The 20061-nt window shown below is 41.3% G+C and overlaps 1 protein-coding gene across 3 annotated transcripts; it reads right to left on the bottom strand.

Moving 5' to 3' along the window:
- Positions 1 to 3355: 3355 nt before the first annotated feature.
- Positions 3356 to 20058, bottom strand: CCNE1 (cyclin E1). 3 transcript variants are annotated; one of them, XM_073307769.1, is made up of 12 exons: positions 19794 to 20057; positions 19428 to 19477; positions 19204 to 19294; positions 18822 to 18890; positions 12023 to 12165; positions 11802 to 11937; positions 10210 to 10356; positions 8557 to 8652; positions 8049 to 8183; positions 7834 to 7945; positions 7595 to 7752; positions 3356 to 5485 (listed from the first exon to the last, which is right to left on the bottom strand). In XM_073307769.1, the coding sequence occupies exons 2-12, from the start codon at positions 19439 to 19441 to the stop codon at positions 5363 to 5365; spliced, it is 1224 nt and encodes a 407-aa protein (XP_073163870.1). In that variant the 5' UTR covers positions 19442 to 19477; positions 19794 to 20057; the 3' UTR covers positions 3356 to 5362. The 3 variants fall into 3 exon arrangements, with proteins under 3 accessions (XP_073163870.1, XP_073163868.1, XP_073163871.1); XM_073307767.1 differs by having other exon boundaries at positions 19428 to 20057; XM_073307770.1 differs by lacking the exon at positions 18822 to 18890 and having other exon boundaries at positions 19428 to 20058.
- Positions 20059 to 20061: the final 3 nt, after the last annotated feature.

The raw sequence follows: 20061 nt of genomic DNA, 5'->3' as shown, positions 1-20061 counted from the left end.
GTGTGAAGTGCACACAAGTGGAATCAGACCACAATAACTGTAGACATGGCAAGGCACAGCTGTTGCTGCTTCTCAATTTTACAAATGTATAGAAAAAAAGAAAAGTACCTCCTGCAGTTTTACTGGTCCTATACGGTCATTGCTGTGGGTGCTTAACTTCCAGCCAACTTCCTGTATTTTTGGTTCATTACGCTCCTCGCATGCACATTAGAAAGAGTTACTGGCCCAGATTCAGAGTTCAACTGATTTGCTCTAGAAGGGGTTGCAAAAACTTAAACTTGTGCAAGTAACTAATTTATTCCAGCTAATATGTTGCAGTTGCAGATTTTCAGTTTCAATTTTTCAGCTCTCTTTTATAGCTTCCATTTCCTTGCACTACCAAGGGGAGTCAGTTGGCTAATGAACATTCTTAATTGTGCAAGAAACTAATTTTGGTGGAGGTGGGGAGGAGAGAAGGGAGACGAGTCTTGGAATATCTAAGGTTTTTCTTCTAGATACGCAGAAACTAAAAGAATCTATTTCTAATATAGAGAAATGCATGTGATGTTGAGCAATGTGTACATGGTCTTGGCTTTTCGTACTAGGAGCCTAATTTCTGTGATAATGCCACTTTTCTGAAATACTTTTTTTGGGATGAATACAACATTTCATATTGTTAATTAAGGGTTTCTTTCTATGTTGGTAAAACAGACTCAAGGCTACAAACATAATTTACTTCTTAACCAAGATGTGGCATAGTTTCAGTGTCAAGGTTGGCTTTTTAATATCAATTTGTACAAATACCCCAGGCCATTTTACTATACTTTTGAAATTCAAGAGACAACTCATTTTTGGCCCAGTATTCAAGTGTGTTTTTTTTTTTAAAAAAGGCTTTTTATAAAAGCTAAGACCCCTTGAAATATTCCCATGAGGATTTATTTTTTTAAATTGCAGTGGAAGTTATTTTTAAACAATTCAACATTCCCCTACTATATGTGAAATAACAGGCATCAGGACAAAAAACAAAGTATTGCGGATTGTAATTACAAAACTTATTCTTTTGTGAACCCCATAACCACAAGTGTGGTTGAAATCTTGAAATATATGGGAAGGGAAAAAGCAAAAGTCATTGTGGATCATTCTCTGAAAACATCCACTCAATGTGCAGTGGCAGTCAAAAAAGCAAACAGAATTCTGGGAATAATTAAGAAAGGGATAGATAATAGGACAGAAAATATCATGTTGCCTCTATATAAATTCATGGTACGCCCACATCTTGTGGTCGCCCCATCTCAAAAAAGATGGGGTGGAATGGGAAAAGGTTCACAAAAAGGCAACAAAAATGATTAGGGGTATGGAACAGCTTCTGTATGAGGAGAGATTAATAAAACTGGGACTTTTCAGCTTGGAAAAGAGACAGCTAAGGGGAGATATGATTGAGGTCTATAAAATCATGATTGGTGAAGAGAAAATAGATAAGGAAGTGTTGTTTACTACTTCTCATAACACAAGAACTAGGGGTCACCAAATGAAATTAATAGGCAGCAGGTTTAAAACAAACAAAAGGAAGTATTTCTTCACACAACACACAGTTAACCTGTGGAACTCCTTGACAGAAGATGTTGTGAAGGCCAAGACCATAACATAAAAGAACTAGATAAATTCATGGAGGATAGGTCTATCAATGGCTATTAGCCAGGATGGGCAGGAAATGCGTCCCTAGCCTCTGTCTGCCAGAAACTGGGAATGAGCAACAGGGGATGGATCACTTGACGATTACCTGTTCTTTTCATTCCCTCTGAGACAGCTGGCACTGGCCACTGTTGGAAGACAGGATACTGGGCTAGATGGACCTTTGGTCTGACCCAGTAGGGCCTTTCTTATGTAATGTTTACTGTTTTGTGCTTGACAAAGTTCTTTGAGAATTAAATGGATTTCAAGAGATTGAAAAGTGACATTTTAAAATGGGGTTGGGTGCTGTCAGAGGCAGATGTTTAATTTAAAACTTGAAGGGAACAATTATATGCAAAGTGAAGCAAATATTTAATTCAGACTGTGCTGATGTATTCCAGATAGTATGCAGAATGATCTAGTTACCAAAGCTATACTAATGCAAGAACTTAAGAGTTAATGTTAAAAGTGTGTTTTTATAGGCACTTTACATAGTACAAAAATTCAACAACTTTTAGAAAATTCAAGTGAAAGGATCCATCAATCGCACTTACTCCATCCAGCTTACTCCTCCCTCCTAAATAATGTTGCACTTTGAAATCTGAGGTGGGGGGTGGGGGGGCGCGCACGCGGCGGAAGAGAATGAAAGATATACTTTCATTTCCTATTCAAGCAATCAATTTCTAGAAATCTGTTATTTTAACTTGTTATTCAGAAAGCTTTCCATTCTGAGACAATGCAACATAGCTCATTACCACTCAGTACATTGACTCCCATCTTCTACCCCTCTCTACATATAATCCATGCCCAAGTCAAATGAATTCAAAACACATTCCAAAAAAAATTTAAACTCTGCTTCATCTAACTCATGAAAACAGCTGTGTATTAGCATGGCCTAAGCTGTAGTGGCTGATTGAGGGGCTTGAGGAGGGCTATGATTAAGTGCACTCTGAACACAAGTCTCCTTTCCTCAGAAATAAGGCATTTTAAACTTTTTTCGAAGTTACCACCACTTATAGTTAGAACCTAAAGTAGGATCAGTATATAAAGTCAGGCTTCATTTTGGCTAGACACAACTGCTCATAGAAATTGAGTTCCATGAGGTACAACTTACTTCTATCCACGTATCTTTCCATAGGGGTATAGAACATTTGCATTTATTCTCAAACATTAGGATGTCAAACCAGAAAGTTTTTTTCCTAATGGAAACTGAAAATTAGTGCTGGTCACATTTGCTGTGTTTGCTACGGTCTTCAATTTTTCCACAATTGGAGAGGGCAGACTATTAAAGTCCTAAATTAAAAGTGTAACATCCTATTATAAGCAGTCTGTCAGGGTTCCCTCCCCCCTCTGAGATACAGATGGGGGATTCACATGAAAAAACCCCTAAGCTTATATTCCACCAGCTTAGGTTAAAAACTTCCCTAAGGCACAAATTCCTTTCCTTGTCCTTGGACAGTATTGCTGCCATCACCAAGTGATTTAAATGAACGTTCAGGGAGAGGCTACTTGGAGCTCTATCCCCCAAGCCCCTTCACCCCCTTTCCTGGTGAGGCTTGAGAATAATATACCAACCAATAGGTTAAAGTGAGCACAGACCAAATCCCTGTTTTTTAGGGCACTGAAAATCAAAATCAGGTTCTTAAAAGAAGAATTTTATTTTAAAAAAAATGTAAAAGACTCACACCTGCAAAATGAGGATGGAAGATAACTTTACAGCGTAAATAAAAATATTTAAAACCCAGAGGATCACCTCTGACTTTGCTTCCCAGTTACAAAACAGGAATAAAATTACTTCTTAGCATAGGGAAAATTCACAAGATAAAATGAAAAATAATCTAATGCATTTCCTTGCTATTACTTACAATTTCTGTAATTTTAGATGCATCTTTTTAGGAGAAGTTTTTTTCCTGCTTGGTCTCTCTTTGTCCTGAGAGAGAGCACACCACAAAGAGAGCACAAACAAAAACTCCCCACCCCAGAGTTGAAAGTATCTTCTTTCCCTATTAGACTTTCTGGTCAGGTGCCAAATCAGATTAAACAAACTGATTAACCCCTTACAAGTAAGAGATTCTGTACCTCTGGCCAGGAGGGATTTCTGTTACTGCATACATAGAGGTTGTTACCCTTCCTTTATATTTATGACACAGTCAAATGGGGGTTTTGTATATGGTGGTCATTATTTAATACTGAAGCTTTTATAGAAAGCATTAGAAATAATGACTGGAAGGTTTGCATTAAAAACTGATTTCTCATCAATTACAAGGTAAGAATTCTGAAATACTTTTGTTCAGGTTTTAAATGAGTGTGAGGATATTTAAGAGTAGTACTAAGCTACATGCATTTTCACTACTCATGAGTATTTCTAACATTCCTTCCAATAAGGTCCAGGCCTCACTGTCAGTCATATCTCTGCCAGAAGTAAGAACTTCAAGTTGGTAGCTGCCAAATTGTTCAGTTGACATTTACACTTGTTCCTTTAACAACCAATTTACAACCTTTCAGAGAAGGATCTTTCAAGAGACCGAACAGCATCATGAAGATAAAAATGAATTGTTTAACCATAAGCAGCATTATTTAACACTTGATCAAGACTATGCTTTTTTCAATGTATTAGGGCTTTAGATTGTGTCAGATTCCCTCCCACCCAACACGCTAAATTACTTCCAAACACCAGAGTTACCAGCAAGCTTTAGTTTGGACACCAGGAAGTTAATGAAAACCCCAAACAACTTGTATTCCATTCCTCAGTTTCATGCTGCTTCTGCGTAGTTTATGGGAAACTAGCATGAGTAATGCTGAAAGCCTCCCAGAATTTTCAGCATTACATTTGCAGTAGAAACTGCTCACTGACATTTTGAAAAACAAGTGCCAGGACGAACTGAAAAGCTGGTTTACATCTCCTCCTCCCTGCAATATGTGGAGGCGGAATATCAGTTTCCAGAAGTAGTCATTCAAAATATTTGAGAAAAAAAATACACAGTATGAATAGTCCCTGTTTTCAGTTGCATTCACAGCTTCATTCTCTGGATGTTCACATTTCTGTATCCAACAAGAGACTTAGTTCGCAGGGAAGCAGTTGGTGGTAACAGAAGATATCCTTACTTTCTTAATTCCCCCATGTTTTCTGCTTCAAAACAGCTACCTTTACCACACTGATACAACAAATACACATAAAACCAGCTGTCTTGGACAGCATTTTTATTTAAAAATTGATATACAGAGACATAGCAGCATTTACGTAAAGGGTTTTTAAAAAGTCATCAAGTTGTAAGCCAATAGCTTGTAAAGAGGCTCTAAAATGTAGTCTTCCACAGCATTCTCAAACCCATTTGCCCCCACAAGGTGAAATGACCCCGGGATATCCAAAGACAGACACACAGACACACACACAGTTGCAGGTTTTAACTTCAAGCCTTTTTTTTTGAACAGTTGGTCACATCAAGTATTACCTTCCTTAGCAGCATTTGGAGCACTCTTCGGCGTTCTTTTAAGTGGCTGGTGTACTTGATCCATTTATTTAAAATATCAATAGTTAATAAAAACTTTTTCATATAGAAGATTCTTCTGTCACAAAAAAATGCAAGTTTCTTTTTTAGAATCCATAAAAGCTTATGAACTTCACTGGCAGCATTTCCATAATGGAGCAGGATTCAGAACCAGCAAAAACAGGCACTTCAGCTAAATTGTCTCTGATGTAGACAGTTTGCAGTCATATCAGCTTCAGCCCAGTGGACTGTTTCTTACTACTCTGTGGTGGTGTGAGGACACCACTGGGTAAAGGAGAAGTCCTATTTTGCTCAGCCAACATGGCCTGATTTGCTTGAGCTTTGTCCTGAACAAGTAAAAAAAAGGTAATATTTAAGTTAGCGTGTTACAAAATCAGCTTTGATATTCCAGCCATGCATATTAATAAAAGAGGCAAAAGACTTGAGGTATTACTTAAATGCCCATTATTTTTCCAAAGCTATCATTCACACATTTAAACCTCTCTAGTTTGTTTTCACCAACTTATTATCAATTTAAAAATTCTTACACCATAGCACTGAAGTTGCTTCAAAGCTAAGACTGCCTCTGAAAAACCAACTGATAGCAGAATAAGTCTGAGAGTAACGCAGCAGCGCTAATTCTTCAATTTAGGTAATTTTCCAGTGTGCAGCTTTGCCTTAAAAGTATTATCAACGTGAGTCCAGAGTGCAATTTGGCAGGTTCCTATTGAGACCTACCAAACAACTTTACTGTAATCAGATGTATTATATTGCTAGTCAGACACTGTAAATCATGATAGATCTAAGTTAGCAGCATTTTGAATTCCCTTAACCACTATTAGATATAGACCTTACAAGTGTGTAAGAAAGCAGAATTTCAGTTGCTACTAAGCTTTAGAGGGGTTTTTATAATCTACTATATTTTAATCAAAACCTTTTTAATATAAAAGAATTAGTGAATAAAAAGTTAACTCCAGTTTATAATACAGCTGTAATTGCATCAAGCAAATATATTCTGACATTTATTATATATTATAATTGCTTAAAACATTATTGCTTGACTTATTCAACTAGTCAACTGCCAGCAAACCTTGGGATATTGATCTTACTGGCCTATAGTGAGAATTTAGTCACTGGCGGAGAAAGAAAAGAAAAAGAGAAAGAAAGCATTGAAAAATAAATCAAAAGCAGTCATCCAAATTGGGAACGTGTTTTCTTTCCTAAAATTAGACTATTCTATCTTTCCAAACATAATGGGGAAGCTCTATGTTCTATAATCCTTATGGAAAAAATAAGCCCAGTATGCAACACCTGAAGCATCCCAAAGCTGATACCAAGTTAGGGGAAAACCAAATTAGAGGAGGTTTTGTTTCTTTCTTTGACAAGTATTTGCAAGACGGTAGTATGTTTCTGACATAACATATACAAATTACTTTCAAGTGCTCTGTGTATTACGCCATCACCAAGAGCCCACAATCTGAAGAGTGGCCCTTTTGTGCGAGGCACAGCACAAAATATGACAGTCTCTGCCCAAAGGAACTTGCAATTTAAGCTCAAAGTTTGTCATCAGCTGCACTCTTAAGTCCTTCAGTATATACTGGGTATCACTTTTTAAAGGCATTTAGTTTCTGAATTTGCTCTATCGCAGAGGTGGGCAAACTATGGCCTGCGGGCCACTCCTGCCTGGCCCCTGAGCCCTTGGCTCAGGAGGCGAGCCCCTGGCTCCTCCCCTGCTGTTTCCCCTCCTCCTGCAACTTTAGCTCACTGCGCCGCCGGTGCAATGCTCTGGGTGACGAGGTCCTGGGGCAGTGCAGCTGCAGAGCCCGGCCTGACCCAGTGCTCTCACTGCACGGTGGTGTGGCTGGCTCCAGCCGGGCGGCGGGGCTGTAGTGCTGCCAGCCACCGGTGCTCCAGGCAGCGAGGTAAGGGGGCAGGGAGCAGGGGGACTGGAGAGAGGGCAGGGGAGTTTGGGGTGGTGGTCAAGGGGCGGGGGTGTGGACAGAGGTCAGGGTGGTCAGAGGGCAGGGAAAAGGGGGGTTGAATGGGGGCAGTCAGGAAGGAGGGGGGCGGGCAGTCAGGAAGGAGGGGGGCGGGCAGTCAGGAAGGAGGGGGGCGGGGCGGTTGAATGGGGAAGGGGTCCCGGGGGGCAGTCAGGAATGAGAGGAGGTGTTGGATGGGGTGGCAGGGGACAGGGAGCATGGGAGGTGAATGGGGCAGAAGTCCCAGGGGGGTGGGGGCACACCTGGCTGTTTGAGGAGGCACAGCCTCCCCTAACCAGCCCTCCATACAATTTCCAAAACCTGATGCGGCCCTCAGGCCAAAAAGTTTGCCCACCCTGCTCTATCAGGTCACAAATTTTAAAAAAGCCTTGAAATTCCTATACTCTGCAAGAGAATATATAGTTTTTGCCTCTAGAGATTACATAAAGTGAAGATTTTTTTTTAAAAAAAGCATACCAGCAAATCCAAGCTGTTTATATGTGTTTGTATATTGTGCAAATCTTCAGAAGCTATGCCTCTGAAGTGCTTGAGTTTGGAGCTTCCTGCTTCCCTGATAGCGATAGCAAATGGAACCATCCATTTTACACACTCTTCTATATCATACCAGTCATAACCTGGAAGGTAAAGATACTTATGTGAGCTTTAGGTTAACTTACTTGTCAGACAAATATTTGCGATTAGAAAGCGTTAATTACCCGAAACCTTCTGCATCAGTTCAGATGAGGAGAAGTGGTACAAAGCAGAAGCAGCAAGTACTCCATATGTATATTCCAAGCAGCCAATATCGAGCACACAGAGATCCAAAAGCTACACAGGGAGAAGACAGATTCCTAACATGTGACAATCTCATATTACAAATGAGAAGTCTTAACATGAGATGCATGGAGTTTGGGGATGAAGTCACCCTTACCTCTGCTATCTGTACAAAGATTTGCTGGGGATATTGTGGCAGCAACACCTCATAAAGCTCATTTAGATATGCAACTTGCATGTAAATATTTAGCCACGATACAACTGTCAGTGGATTTAAGTTCCAATTAAGAGCCTAAAAAAGACAGATATAAAATTGACAAAAATGTTAACGAAAATGTTATTAGAATATGCATCTTACTCTTTACATCATTACCTAGTGTTGGTGGGAGACTGCATTCCCATTTATGGTAGCAGTGCAAAGAAAACAATGTTCTTTTTCCCAGTGAAACTGAACTTTCCCAAGCAAAAAAAACCTAACCAAGCCACTTTATCTGTAACATTTGAGAAGTATGCAAATTTCTACATCTTATAAGGCACTAGTTTTAACTACAGGAAAAATATTACTCTACCAGAATATTACAACACTAATTGCAGATCTCTGCTGAAGTTGATCACACCATGTTTTGGTCCTTACAGAAATGTAAACAATACAATTTTATAACTACCTTCATAATGATCAATTCCATGCTGAGGATTTCATCTTCTGCACAAGCTCCATCTGTAACATAAGCAAACTGGTGCAACTTTGGTGGATAGATTTCCTGAAAGATAAAAGATCAAAAATATAAGTCAAGTAGAATGTAGATATTCCACATGTAAAAAAACTGAACATTTCAAGTTGTGTAAAACTAAAATCTCATGTTTCAGAGTAGCAGCCGTATTAGTCTGTATTCGCAAAAAGAAAAGGAGTACTAGTGGCACCTTAGAGACTAACCAATTTATTTGAGCATAAGCTTTCGTGAGCTACAGCTCCACTCCATACGGCTAAATGCAGTGTGGAGCTGTAGCTCACGAAAGCTTATGCTCAAATAAATTGGTTAGTCTCTAAGGTGCCACTAGTACTCCTTTTATTTTTAAAATCTCATGGGAGCCCAAGTGTTTGTTGACTCTCATGAATCATGGCAGTGATAAAAAATGGCTTCCCAAAAAGCAAATTTCTTGTTCATAGTCTTCGTTTTCCATTTTTGATTTATCAGTCCAAGTCCAAAATAGAGTTTGACTGCAAGGGATACAATGCATGTTCTCAGAGCTCATATCAAGATCTTCATGTCAGTTATTCCACCACCTCACAAATTCGCCTCTGTATTCCTACTGCATACATGGAGAGATAACACCTGCATATTCCTAAAAATGTTTATTCAGCCTTTAAAAAAAAAAAACCAAAAAAAAAAAAAGTGTGCCACCCCATTTTCTAGGGGCCAGGTTCCAATCTTAGCGGGGGTGTGTGTGTGTCTATTTTTGTGTCACATTACAAGAGGATTAGCCCTCTAGAAGAAATATTAGGAACAACACGGCCAATGACCTATTCTAATTTCCCAAATCTAAGATTATAAACCTGGTGCCCAATGCAGATGTGGTATGAGGATGTATCTCTAGAGGTTATGGGATATATTTGGTCTAAATTTGGCTTGTTAAAAGAGGCAGTGGGGAGAGGAAGAAACAGACATTAGCCCCAATTTAGCTTAACAATTTAAATGCTCTTTTAACATATCTGTTTTTTCAGACAAGTTGGCTTCCCCAACCCTTCCACTCAATTGACAGGTATAAACTTTACCTTACTCACACTTAAAATAAATATCTCATGAGGCCTTATGATTTAGAAGCGGAGCAAGGATGTGTGCCAAAGAATACCTCAAAGAATCAAATGCATTCCAGAGATTTCTATTCATCTTCACCTTTAAGAGTTAAAGCCAAGAGAAAGTCACTTATTTTAATAGTTGAGTTATTCAAACAATTGAGGGATAACTCCTGAGTTAGGTCATCTTGTTCCAATGTCAGTTATGTTCTTTATTGGTAGAGTACTTAGAAGTGGTCTCTGTATCCAGCGACCAACCTTAAAACCCAAGGTAACTAACTTCACCTCAGTTTTTGAATTTCCTAGGAGTACAAAGGAATGGCATATTCTGGTGTAACCTTATATAGGGTAAAATGGGCCAGAGGGGAATTGTAGCAAGAGTGGAGTCTTCTTTCTTCCTACAAACTCCTCCAAAAATTCTTTTCCCCTCAATGACTTCCATAAAGCAAAGATGTACCCAGCACAGAAAAGAAGCAAGCATTTCCAAGCCACTTATGTTTAGGTAGAAGCTAAAGACTTTTACCTCAAGCTTTGCAGCTATGAATAAAGATGAAATGCCAATAAGCTGCAACAGTGTTTTTACAACATTTTGTTGTGTTGCCATAAACCGATCAAAGAAATCTTGTGCCAAGTAAAAAGTCTCTCTGTGAAGTTTGTAGACCTCACAAACCTGCAAGAGATAAACAGTAATGCATATTCATAAGGAAAGCAGAGTACATACAAGTCCTTTTAGGTATCAAACCAACTCATGTACCTACAATGGGGGTTTTGTCTCAAGCAGCGTATAACATTTAATAAGACAAATCTAGGGATATTTCATACAGTAGTTTTAATATAAAAAGAGCTGAAATCAAATATGGGGTAAGAAGGATGGTGTCATGTCCACACTACAGCTGTAAGTTGACCTATGGTAGGTCAACTTACAGCCACCGCAGTGATGTCTTTCCATGGGACATCTGTGACCCTTCAATCCTAATAATTACTGCGGTGGCTGATGCCAGCTGAAGAGGGGCAGCATGAGGGGATGAGAGCCAGGGCTCTCAGCTTCATGCAGCTCTCTGCTCGGTGCCCAGCTGCCCCCCAGGCTCTTCCCTCCCTGCTCCCAGTCAGGAGTGGAAGAGCAGCTATCCAGGCTTCTCGGCTCCTTAAGCAGGGAGCCTTTGGGCAGTAGCCCAACTGGGAGTGGGGAGCCAGAGGAAGCTGGGCTCTAACTGCCTGGCTTTCTTGTCAATTTTCACACAATGTCTGCACAGACACTGCATTGCCTTAACTACACTGCCATGAGAGCGCTTATGTAAGTGGAGTTATGTCAGTGTAGTATGGCACTTACATTGCTGGGACAAGGCTGTAGTGTGTAAAACAAAACAACCAACAAAAAAACCACACACACACACACACGGGAAAGCATGCATGTTACAAGACCAGAGCATCAGGTCTTCATTTTCAAAAATATGTAGCCTCCCCACAGTTCGTAACGGAAAAAAAAATTCTCACAAGTTGGTTGTGACTGAGAAGAACTCTTCAGTCTTCTAAGCCAGTAGGTGGCCAACAGGAAGATACTGTGCAACAAGAATGTTTAAAAATAGCATCTTTTCAATTCTAAGATTATCATGTTAGAAACAGTTGCAGATCACATAGTATACGCTGAAACTATTAGAATTATGACACATTAAGCATTACATCAGGGTTCCCAACTTCTCTACACACACCATCACTTCCCCTCCACCATAATTTCATCTTCATTTGTTTTGCTTTAGTCTAGAACACAAAATGCTGAAATAAAACATTTCATGTAAGTTCCAGGCAGAAGTAGGCATTCACATTCACTGAGTATAAGTTTGATAAACTATCCTTATATTAGATATGAAGTTATCAAACTGCACACTTGAAACTTGGAACCATTAAATTCTACATATTTGGTGCCAACACTCTGGTAAAATTTCTTAGATGTGCACTGAGTAAACAAGTTCCACTAATATTCTGGTGCTGTATGCATTATGTAAAGTGCATGAAAATCAGATCATACTAGGTATTTAGAAAAATTCATGTTATTCAGGGCATCTCTATACCTACCTACAGCACACATAAATTGTTAGCAAGAACAGCAAAGCTCACCTCCATCAGCCAGTCTAGAAGAATTGTTCGCATTTTAGGTTGCAAGAGAGGGTGCTTTTGCATATAATGTTTCTCTCTCACATACGTCTGTTCTTTGTTTAGCATGTTTTTCCAAACATCATCTCTATTTGCCCAGCTAAGGAAAAAATATAAACATGTTAAGTATCAACTGTTAAGTGGTGAATGGGACAGACAAAGAAGGGGGAATGAAATACAATTACCCCAGAATTGGTAGCGGTGAAGTTCTAGATGGACTAAGTCTGAGGTGTACAAAATGAGAAAAGCCAATATTAACTGGCTCATCTTTATCTGGTGTGGGAATCAGCATATGGGGACTTTTCTGGACATCCTTATTCCAAGATGGCTATTAAAGGAAAGAAAAAAATGTTGCACTATAACTGGTTTTATAGTTTCTAGGGCTATTAATGCACACAGACTCCACACAAGACACACTAGTTCAGAGAGGTGATCACTCCTGTAGGCAGCTAAAATTCAGAACAAGTTGAAAGGTGCATTTTCACACGAAGAAAGACTTTCAATTGCTGAGCTTAAAACAAGTCATTTACCTTTCATATTTTGGAATTGAAGGGTCACAGATGTCCCACAGAAAGACAAGTGTTCTCTATAAAGAGTTCTGTTGCAATGTTTTGGATAGAAGGAGATTTTGTGTGAAAATACGATTTTTGTCTGGGAGTCGCATCGCTTATTCCCCACCTGAAGTTCGAATCCTTTCGTTTATGGCATCACAATCCCAGCCAGATTCCCTGGCCTGGGCCAGGCACTAATGATCCAATGCCAGCAGACCAAATTCAGTGATGAATGCTGGTCACGTGCCACATGAGGCATGTTGCACATATGCGAAGACGACAATCAAGGATTAGGACTCAGGTGAGGAATAAGCAAATGAGATTCCCAGACAAAGAGGCTGCTTTTGTGCAAAATGTCCTTGGTAATGAACACAGCAGAGAAGGAATGCTGATTTTGTTTTGTCTTTCAAGATTCAGAGGTTATTGACTGCTCATCTTGTGAAGTTGGTTAAGCAGAAAGCTAACATTTTGCTATCACTTCAGATATATGAAAATGACTTTGTATACATTTTATTTGCCCTAGGATGTTCCCTCTTAGAAAAGAACTAAAACTCATAATAGCTAGTCCATTCATATACAGAATAGGTTACTAACAAATCTGCAAATGGTAGACACCTGACATTCCAGCTATTATAACTTGTTATTTATGTATTTGGAACAGAACACAGACCTAATGCTACTTTTCTTTAAAGAAGGCTTATCTTGGCAAACTAAATTTTAAAAAAGCAAGACTTTACTATAAAGTTATCACCCCAGTTCCTAAAGAAAGACAGAACCCATTTTGCTTAGCCCAATGTTCTGAAAGTTCACAAAGAAAGAAAATCCTATCACCATGAATAAACACATTTATTTTTATTCTAACTAAAACTTGGCATTTGACCTAGTACTGGAGGCAGCCATCTTACTGAAAAAGGAATGCAATTTGTATCAGTGGCAGGGTCAAAAAGCTTCAGCAAGTCCTCAACCTGCTTTAAATAGAAAACACTTGTTTTACAAGTTAAAAATAAGAAGACTTATGAATCAGTTCCAAACCTGGGTTTTTAGTCTGCCTTTGTCACAACTAACACTTTCCAGCACTAGATTCAGAATGCTCATAACCACGTTTTGGTTTATTCATAGTGAAAATTGCTTTGTACTATTTGAGCCACTGCCTGAAAAAGCTAGGCAGTTTTCCTCTTCAAAAAGGAGAAATTGTGCATGCAAATCTATCACAGGCATGTGCACAGCTATGTCCAAGATCCCAGTGCGGTTTGTGTTACTATTTAACTGGGGGGAAAGATGTATCATTCAGAGTAAGACGACAGTAGATTCCCTATGAACTGAAAGTTTAAAATGTCACATCAGCACTTAACTTAATTTTTTGTCCTTCCTCTAAGTTACATTTTAGGTACATCTAGTTCTCCAATTACATGGCAGGCATGGACGACGGTCCTTTGAGTGCAGTTAATCAAACAGACTGTGGTTTGGATAAGAATTAAGGAAGGAGAATTATAAACTTTCTGTATAACGTGGCACATGCTTGGCACCTCAGAAAGACAAGGTCCCTGCCCCTGCCCCAGAGAGCTCACAATCTAAACATGTAGACAAAATGAGGGCAAAGGGAAACAACAAAAGGCAATGCAATTCATCAGTGCACTGAAGTACAGCGGGTGTTTTTAAATAAAAAAATAAGTAAAACTCAATAGGATTGGAACGAGAGGACCTCTAAGATTTAAGAGCAAAATGATGTTTAAGAGTGAAATGATAGGTGAGGGGCTAGGTGTGGTCAGAGCAGCAAGCAAGATACATTATCTTAAGAGGCAGCATTTTAAATAGGCTAAAAAGAAGCAAGATGACCATCTAGCAAGCTAGTGAGGAGGAAGAGGTTATAATCATTGAAGTGAGGGATTATTATTGCTTAGATAAGGGTTTTTGCAGGGGAGATGGAGACAGCTACAGATTTTGTGACAGCACCAATTTCAAATGAGGAAATGTATCAAAAAAGTTGTATTACATCAACTGAGTGGATTGTCAAGTTGCCATTTGTGGGGGGGAGGGGGAAATGGGCAAAGGCTTAGGTAGAAAAACTAGTTCAATTTTTGCCAAGCTTAGTTTAGGTTTGCATAAAGTAACTAGTCCCCAAATCCTGGAGCTGCAATCGGCTCCTCTGCAGGGACCCCACCCTTGTATCCAGGATGGCAGGTGCAGCTGAAAATCTTGGCAGTGTAGCAAAGGAAATCCTATGGTTCGTGGGCTCCTCCAAAGGCACTCTGCAATGCTGGAGCAGGAGTGGGATGTAAGCCAAGACCAGGATTCAGCAAGAAAGGGAAGCCAAAGAATCTAGTGTGGAAGAGGAGTGGTTTTATATGTGAGGTCCAAGAAGTTCTTTGGCAAGGCTCAGATACTTCTATGATGGCTGCGGTAAAAAACCTGTATTTTATTTATATGCTGCTATCTATATCAACAGGAAGGAGGAGTTTGAGAACTCAAGAAAGTTAATGGCTTCGCGGTAATAGGACACACACAAAACACAAAACAAAACAAAAAAAACAGCAAAGGCAGATGAAGAATGAAGAAATCTAGCCATGAGTGAACAAGCAGCAATGTACAGCACCAAATAAAGTCTAGACCACGGCTGTATGTAGGAGGTTGACTCAGAACTACTGAGGGAAAGAGGATATAAGAAGCAAAAGGTTGGATGGATCATCAGCATTGAAGCTGAAGTTACCAAACATGAAGGTGGGATCGGAAGAGAAAGAGGGATATAAACTTAGCCCTCCCCAACTCCGCAAAACCCAGCATGTGCTAGCAACTAGTGCCTGAAGCCATGTTAAGAATAATGCTGTTCTCCTGCAATTTGCCTACAGAAAGTGACACAATGTAATTCTAGTTAGTTTCATTCCCTGAAGGCACTAGGCCGTGGTTCTCAACCTGCGGGCCCATGGGCCGCTTGTGACCCAGTCAACATCCTCAGAGCCATACAGGCAGTATTGGATGTGGCCCACAGTGATAAGTAGGTTGAGAACCACTGCACTAGAGTCAAGTATTATGGCACAGGAAAGATAGACAAGACAGTTCTACCAGCCAGCTTCAAAAAATGAAGAGAAATGTTAAAGAAGTCAGACAAGGGACGGGATCATTGTGATTCATGCTCCAATTCCCAACCCTAAATTTGATAGTAGCCAACGTAATCTTGGTTATAAATTATGTGGACTAAGCTCATCATCCGGGTCTCCCTTTGGTAGGTTGTGTGAAAAAATAATTTCAGTTTAAAGGACCTTTGTTTCACAAAACATCCTGCTAATGTATCAGCACTCATGTTAGTTACGACCAAAATCAGGATGAGAATTGAGAACAGTGCCTGTTATCTTACTTCAAAACCAAATACAAAATTCCTGCAGTACTCAGCTTCCATCAGCCTGATATAACCACCCTTTCATCACATACAGGGTAACATCATCCTAATTAAAAGCTCGGGCCGTACGTTCAACAGAAACAAACTAATGAATTGGGTATTAACATGCCATAAGTGGGATGTGAGAGTGATACTTTATACATGGAGCAAAATGGAGCTTCAACTAGTATACAATAGTTTATTTAATGCAATGTATTTATGTAATGCAGTGTATGTTGCACAGGATTTAAGGCTACTTGCACATTGAAGTTTGCTATGCTATTATTGTGCACCATCTTGCTTTCTCACTAGCAATCAACAAGCTTGCTCTACTCCTGGTGGAACTGCACACAGTCTCATTAGTGGCCTATGGCAATTTATATCAGAGAATAGCTTGTGTCACACCACATACCAAAGAGCTGCTGCTGTGCAACCAAATGTTAGCTTCATGGATTTGTCAAAGGATAACTGTTATAACAAAGTATCCACAGAATCCTCTCAATGTACAGACTGATACTCAGGTACCTCTTATTTATGAACTACAGAGTTGCAGGGCCTTATCAACACCAAGTGGGTTTACAGAAAGCTAAGTCTTTAATTTACACTTCAGGAATTGGTGCTTTAACTGTATTTCAATACATCAATCATTCATGAAGGAATTGTCCCAGCATCTATTTTAAAAAAATCTAATTTTCATGTTAAGACAGGACTGTAATTCCATTTCTAGTTCTGGAATAAGAAGAGTTACAGTAAGAGCATTTTATGCTAAACATTTCAACTTTCTTTCTACTGCCATTTTGGGGAGAGGGGATAAATATCTGGGTACATGTTATTAGAGCTTATTAGTAAGTAGCTACTGTGTAATATATATTTTAAAAAAAACCTCAAATTGAGTGATGCTTTTTAGGGAGGGTGGAGAAAAGGAATTCTAATGAAGGACAGACAGCTCCCCCTTGTCAAAAGTGAGAAATTAGTTTAATATACTGCATAAAAGGAAGACAGACGGGAAGAAGAGATCCCCTCATTAAATGCTCACCATTTGAGCCCTGCTTAATATGTTGAGTGATAACTAGTATATGTGGTTGCAACAAGCAGAGACCATTCCAAACAATGATGTCCATCTGTTATGTAGCACTTCAGTCTTCAAATTTGCAGTTGCCACTTCTGGTTAGATGCACCGCATTATGCATAAGTAGGGCCCTACCAAATTCACGGTCCATTTTGGTCAATTTCACGGTCATAGGATTTTTAAAAGAATAAATTTAATCATTTCAGCTATTTAAAACTGAAATTCACTGTGTTGTAATTGTAGGGGTCCTGACCCAAAAAGGAGTTGTGGGGGGGTCGCAAGGTTATTATAGGGGGGATTGTACTACTTCTACCTTTACTTCTGCATTGCTGCTGGCAGCAGTGCTCCCTTCAGAGCTTGGCAGCTGGAGAGAGGCGGTTGGTGGGCTGAAGCCTAGCTCTGAGGCAGAGCCACTGCCAGGATGGCACGGTATGGTATTGCCACCCTTACTTCTGCACTGCTGCCTGCAAAGCTAGGCCCTCATTCAGCAGCCACTGCTGTCCGGCCACCCAGCTCTGAAGGCAGTAGCGAAGCAGTAAATGATGGCATGGTATGGGATTGCCACCCTCACTTCTGCATTGCTGCTGGCAGGGTGCTGCCCTCAGAGCTGCGTACCCGGACAACAGCCACCACTCTCTGGCCGCCCTGCTCTGAAGGCAGCACAGAAGTAAGGGTAGCAATACCACAACCCCCCTAAAATAGCCTTGTGCCCCTCCCCCACAACTCCTTTTTGCCTCAAGACCCCCAATATGAGAAACACTGGTCTCCACAGTGAAATCTGTATAGTATAGGATAAAAGCACACAAAAGACCAGATTTCACAGTCCGTGACGTGTTTTTCATGGCTGTGAATTTGGTAGGGCCCTATGCATAAGTAACCCTATTACTGAATGAACAGGGTACTGTATTCCCCACTCATGACTTTTGTAGTTTAAATATCCTCCTACATATGCATTAATTAGCTCAAATCCTAACAAGGAAGAGCATGTATGTATATTCTATTTCTTCATGCCTCAGCCAAATTTAATCTGCACATACCTTAAAGGTGTACAGTGAGTGAAACCTCACAAACTCAGTACACATCTCATATTGTGTATGAAAGTGTGGGGCAGTAACTGATAGCATACCCAAGTTTGTGGAACAAAGGAAGAATGGAAGTGGAATGGAAGAATGGAACAAACAAATGAAGTTTAGAATACTAAGGGTTAAAAATCAAAATTAAGTTATCTTAATATTATCACAGGGAGATTTAGAAAGCTAGCACTGCCTGCTAAGGACATTATTTCTCCTCCTAATCTCTACCCCTCCTAGGCCAGTTACTGCTGTCTATCTGAACAACCCCTAGTGCCTTTATAGGGATTACTATGCCTTACCTAGAAGCTTCAGTCCCAGCAATGCCACGGAAGTGTACATCCCCTAGTATATAACATAAAATTTCCAAATCCTAACTGTGCACTTTTTGATTTTTTGGCACTCAGAAAACATTCAGTGTCACAGCAACAACAAACCATTAATGGGCTGTAGGAGGAATACAGATGTCCTCTTTTCCACATTCATATTTAAAGTAGGGAGACAGCTGCAAGAGGGTCCAAACTGCCAGTTATATGGAAGTGGATAGGACATGTGTCCTAACTCTCTAATGAAGTAAATGGGGTTCTGTGCGGCTATCTACCCATGCAAAATTAAGGCCTTAATACATGAAGCCCATGCAAACCAGGATATTTAGTCATGCTATAGTAATACCACAAGAATTCGGACAGACCTCATCTGTTTTATGAGAATGTTAAAGATCCCATGTCACCTTGTGTAAATTGGAAGGGGGTTTCTCTTAGTGTCCCTGGACAAAAGTCTCCCCTCCCCCATTACCATGCAGCATGCTAGTGGTGATGTAGGTACAGAGTTGATGAAATGCTCTACATTCCAAGAAAACTATATAAATTAAAAAAATTACAGTAGTATCAGTAACTATGTATCCACAGCCAAATCAATTACCTGGCTTTCATATTGCTTTTTCTTGTTCATTTCCATTTTAGCAATTTCTTCATCAGGATCCTGTAAGAACTACAGTGGGGGGGGGGGGGGGAGAAAAGAGAGCCATGTGCTAACAAGAATACAGACTCCAGGCCAAACTCTGCCACTCTGAATCATACTGGTGTAAATCCAGTTGTTGCTCCGGGCACATTACGCCCGTGTGACAGAGCACAGCACTTGACCCAGTTAGTGTACACTCCAAATGCCACATGGACATTCACAATCCAGCAAGGGCAACAGAGGCCATGGTCCAAACAGTTCAGCAAAGAGAATCCACATTTACACTGGAATGACAGAGCAGGACTTAGCCCTAGAGGATCAAAGTGAGCCATTTTGTACTTACAGTGGCCACATCAGCTTTCCTCTTTCGGGCTCGCATGGCAAGATCAGCAGCACCCTCACCCTTGGGGGGAACCTTCTCATCCACGTAGTCACTGCCAAGAAAGAGAGATACAGGGCCATAAACCCCTCGAGGGAGTCTCCTCTGGGATCTGCCTAATGGAGATCGTGGCCTACCCCACTTCCACCCCCCACACGCCCTGCAGGGGGCTGGGGAGAGAGACTCACCTCTCCCTGCGCATGGTGCCTGGATGGGACGGGGTGAGGCTGGCTCCGACCTTAGGAGGAGGGAAAGGCAGAGGGTTAGGGGGGGCAGGTCACTGCCTCACAAAGGCGAAGGCGGCAGCAGCTGCAGCTCCCCAGCCCCACAAAGGGCTCCGGACGCGCGGGCGGCGGTGGCCCTCATCGCCGGGCGGGGGGACCCGAGCGGAGTCCGCCGGGGTCGGATGCGGGGTGCATTGGGGGGGGGTCGGATAGGGCCGGGACCTCCCCACCTCCCCCTCGCCTGCCCCCTCACTGGGGCACCTCCAGGAAATGGCCGAGGGGGAGCCCCGGGCACAGGCACCCGACCCTCGCCGCCCGCCCCCGCCTTACCCCGGGGAGAGGGTGCCCTGTGCGAGGCGCTGCCCGGCGGCTGCGGACGGGGCGCGGGGCAGGGCGGGCGGGGAGCGAGGCGCGGGCGGGCTCCGCTGGGCGCCTCCTGCCTCACAGCGCGGTCGCTCCCGTCCCTGCGCAGAGAGCGGCCCCGGCCGAGCGGGACATTTAAATGAGAGGGCGCGGGGCCTCCTCCCTGCCCGGGAGCCGCACACGTGGCCCCGCGCGGGGCCCCGCCGGGAGCCGGCCGGGGCGGGGCGGGGTCTGC

Source organism: Lepidochelys kempii, chromosome 12 (assembly GCF_965140265.1).
Source record: "Lepidochelys kempii isolate rLepKem1 chromosome 12, rLepKem1.hap2, whole genome shotgun sequence".
NCBI lineage: Eukaryota > Metazoa > Chordata > Testudines > Cheloniidae > Lepidochelys > Lepidochelys kempii.
The sequence above is the reverse complement of the archived record's forward strand: the minus strand, read 5'-3'. Positions and strand labels throughout refer to the sequence as shown.

Bases quoted from the DNA above. Each gene is read 5' to 3' on its own strand.
- CCNE1 (XM_073307767.1), bottom strand. The intron at 10,357-11,801 runs GTGAGCTTTGCT...TATCTCTTGCAG, and splicing joins TTCTAGACTGGCTGATGGAG to GTTTGTGAGGTCTACAAACT. The intron at 7,753-7,833 runs GTAATTAACGCT...TTTACCTTCCAG, and splicing joins ACTGATGCAGAAGGTTTCGG to GTTATGACTGGTATGATATA.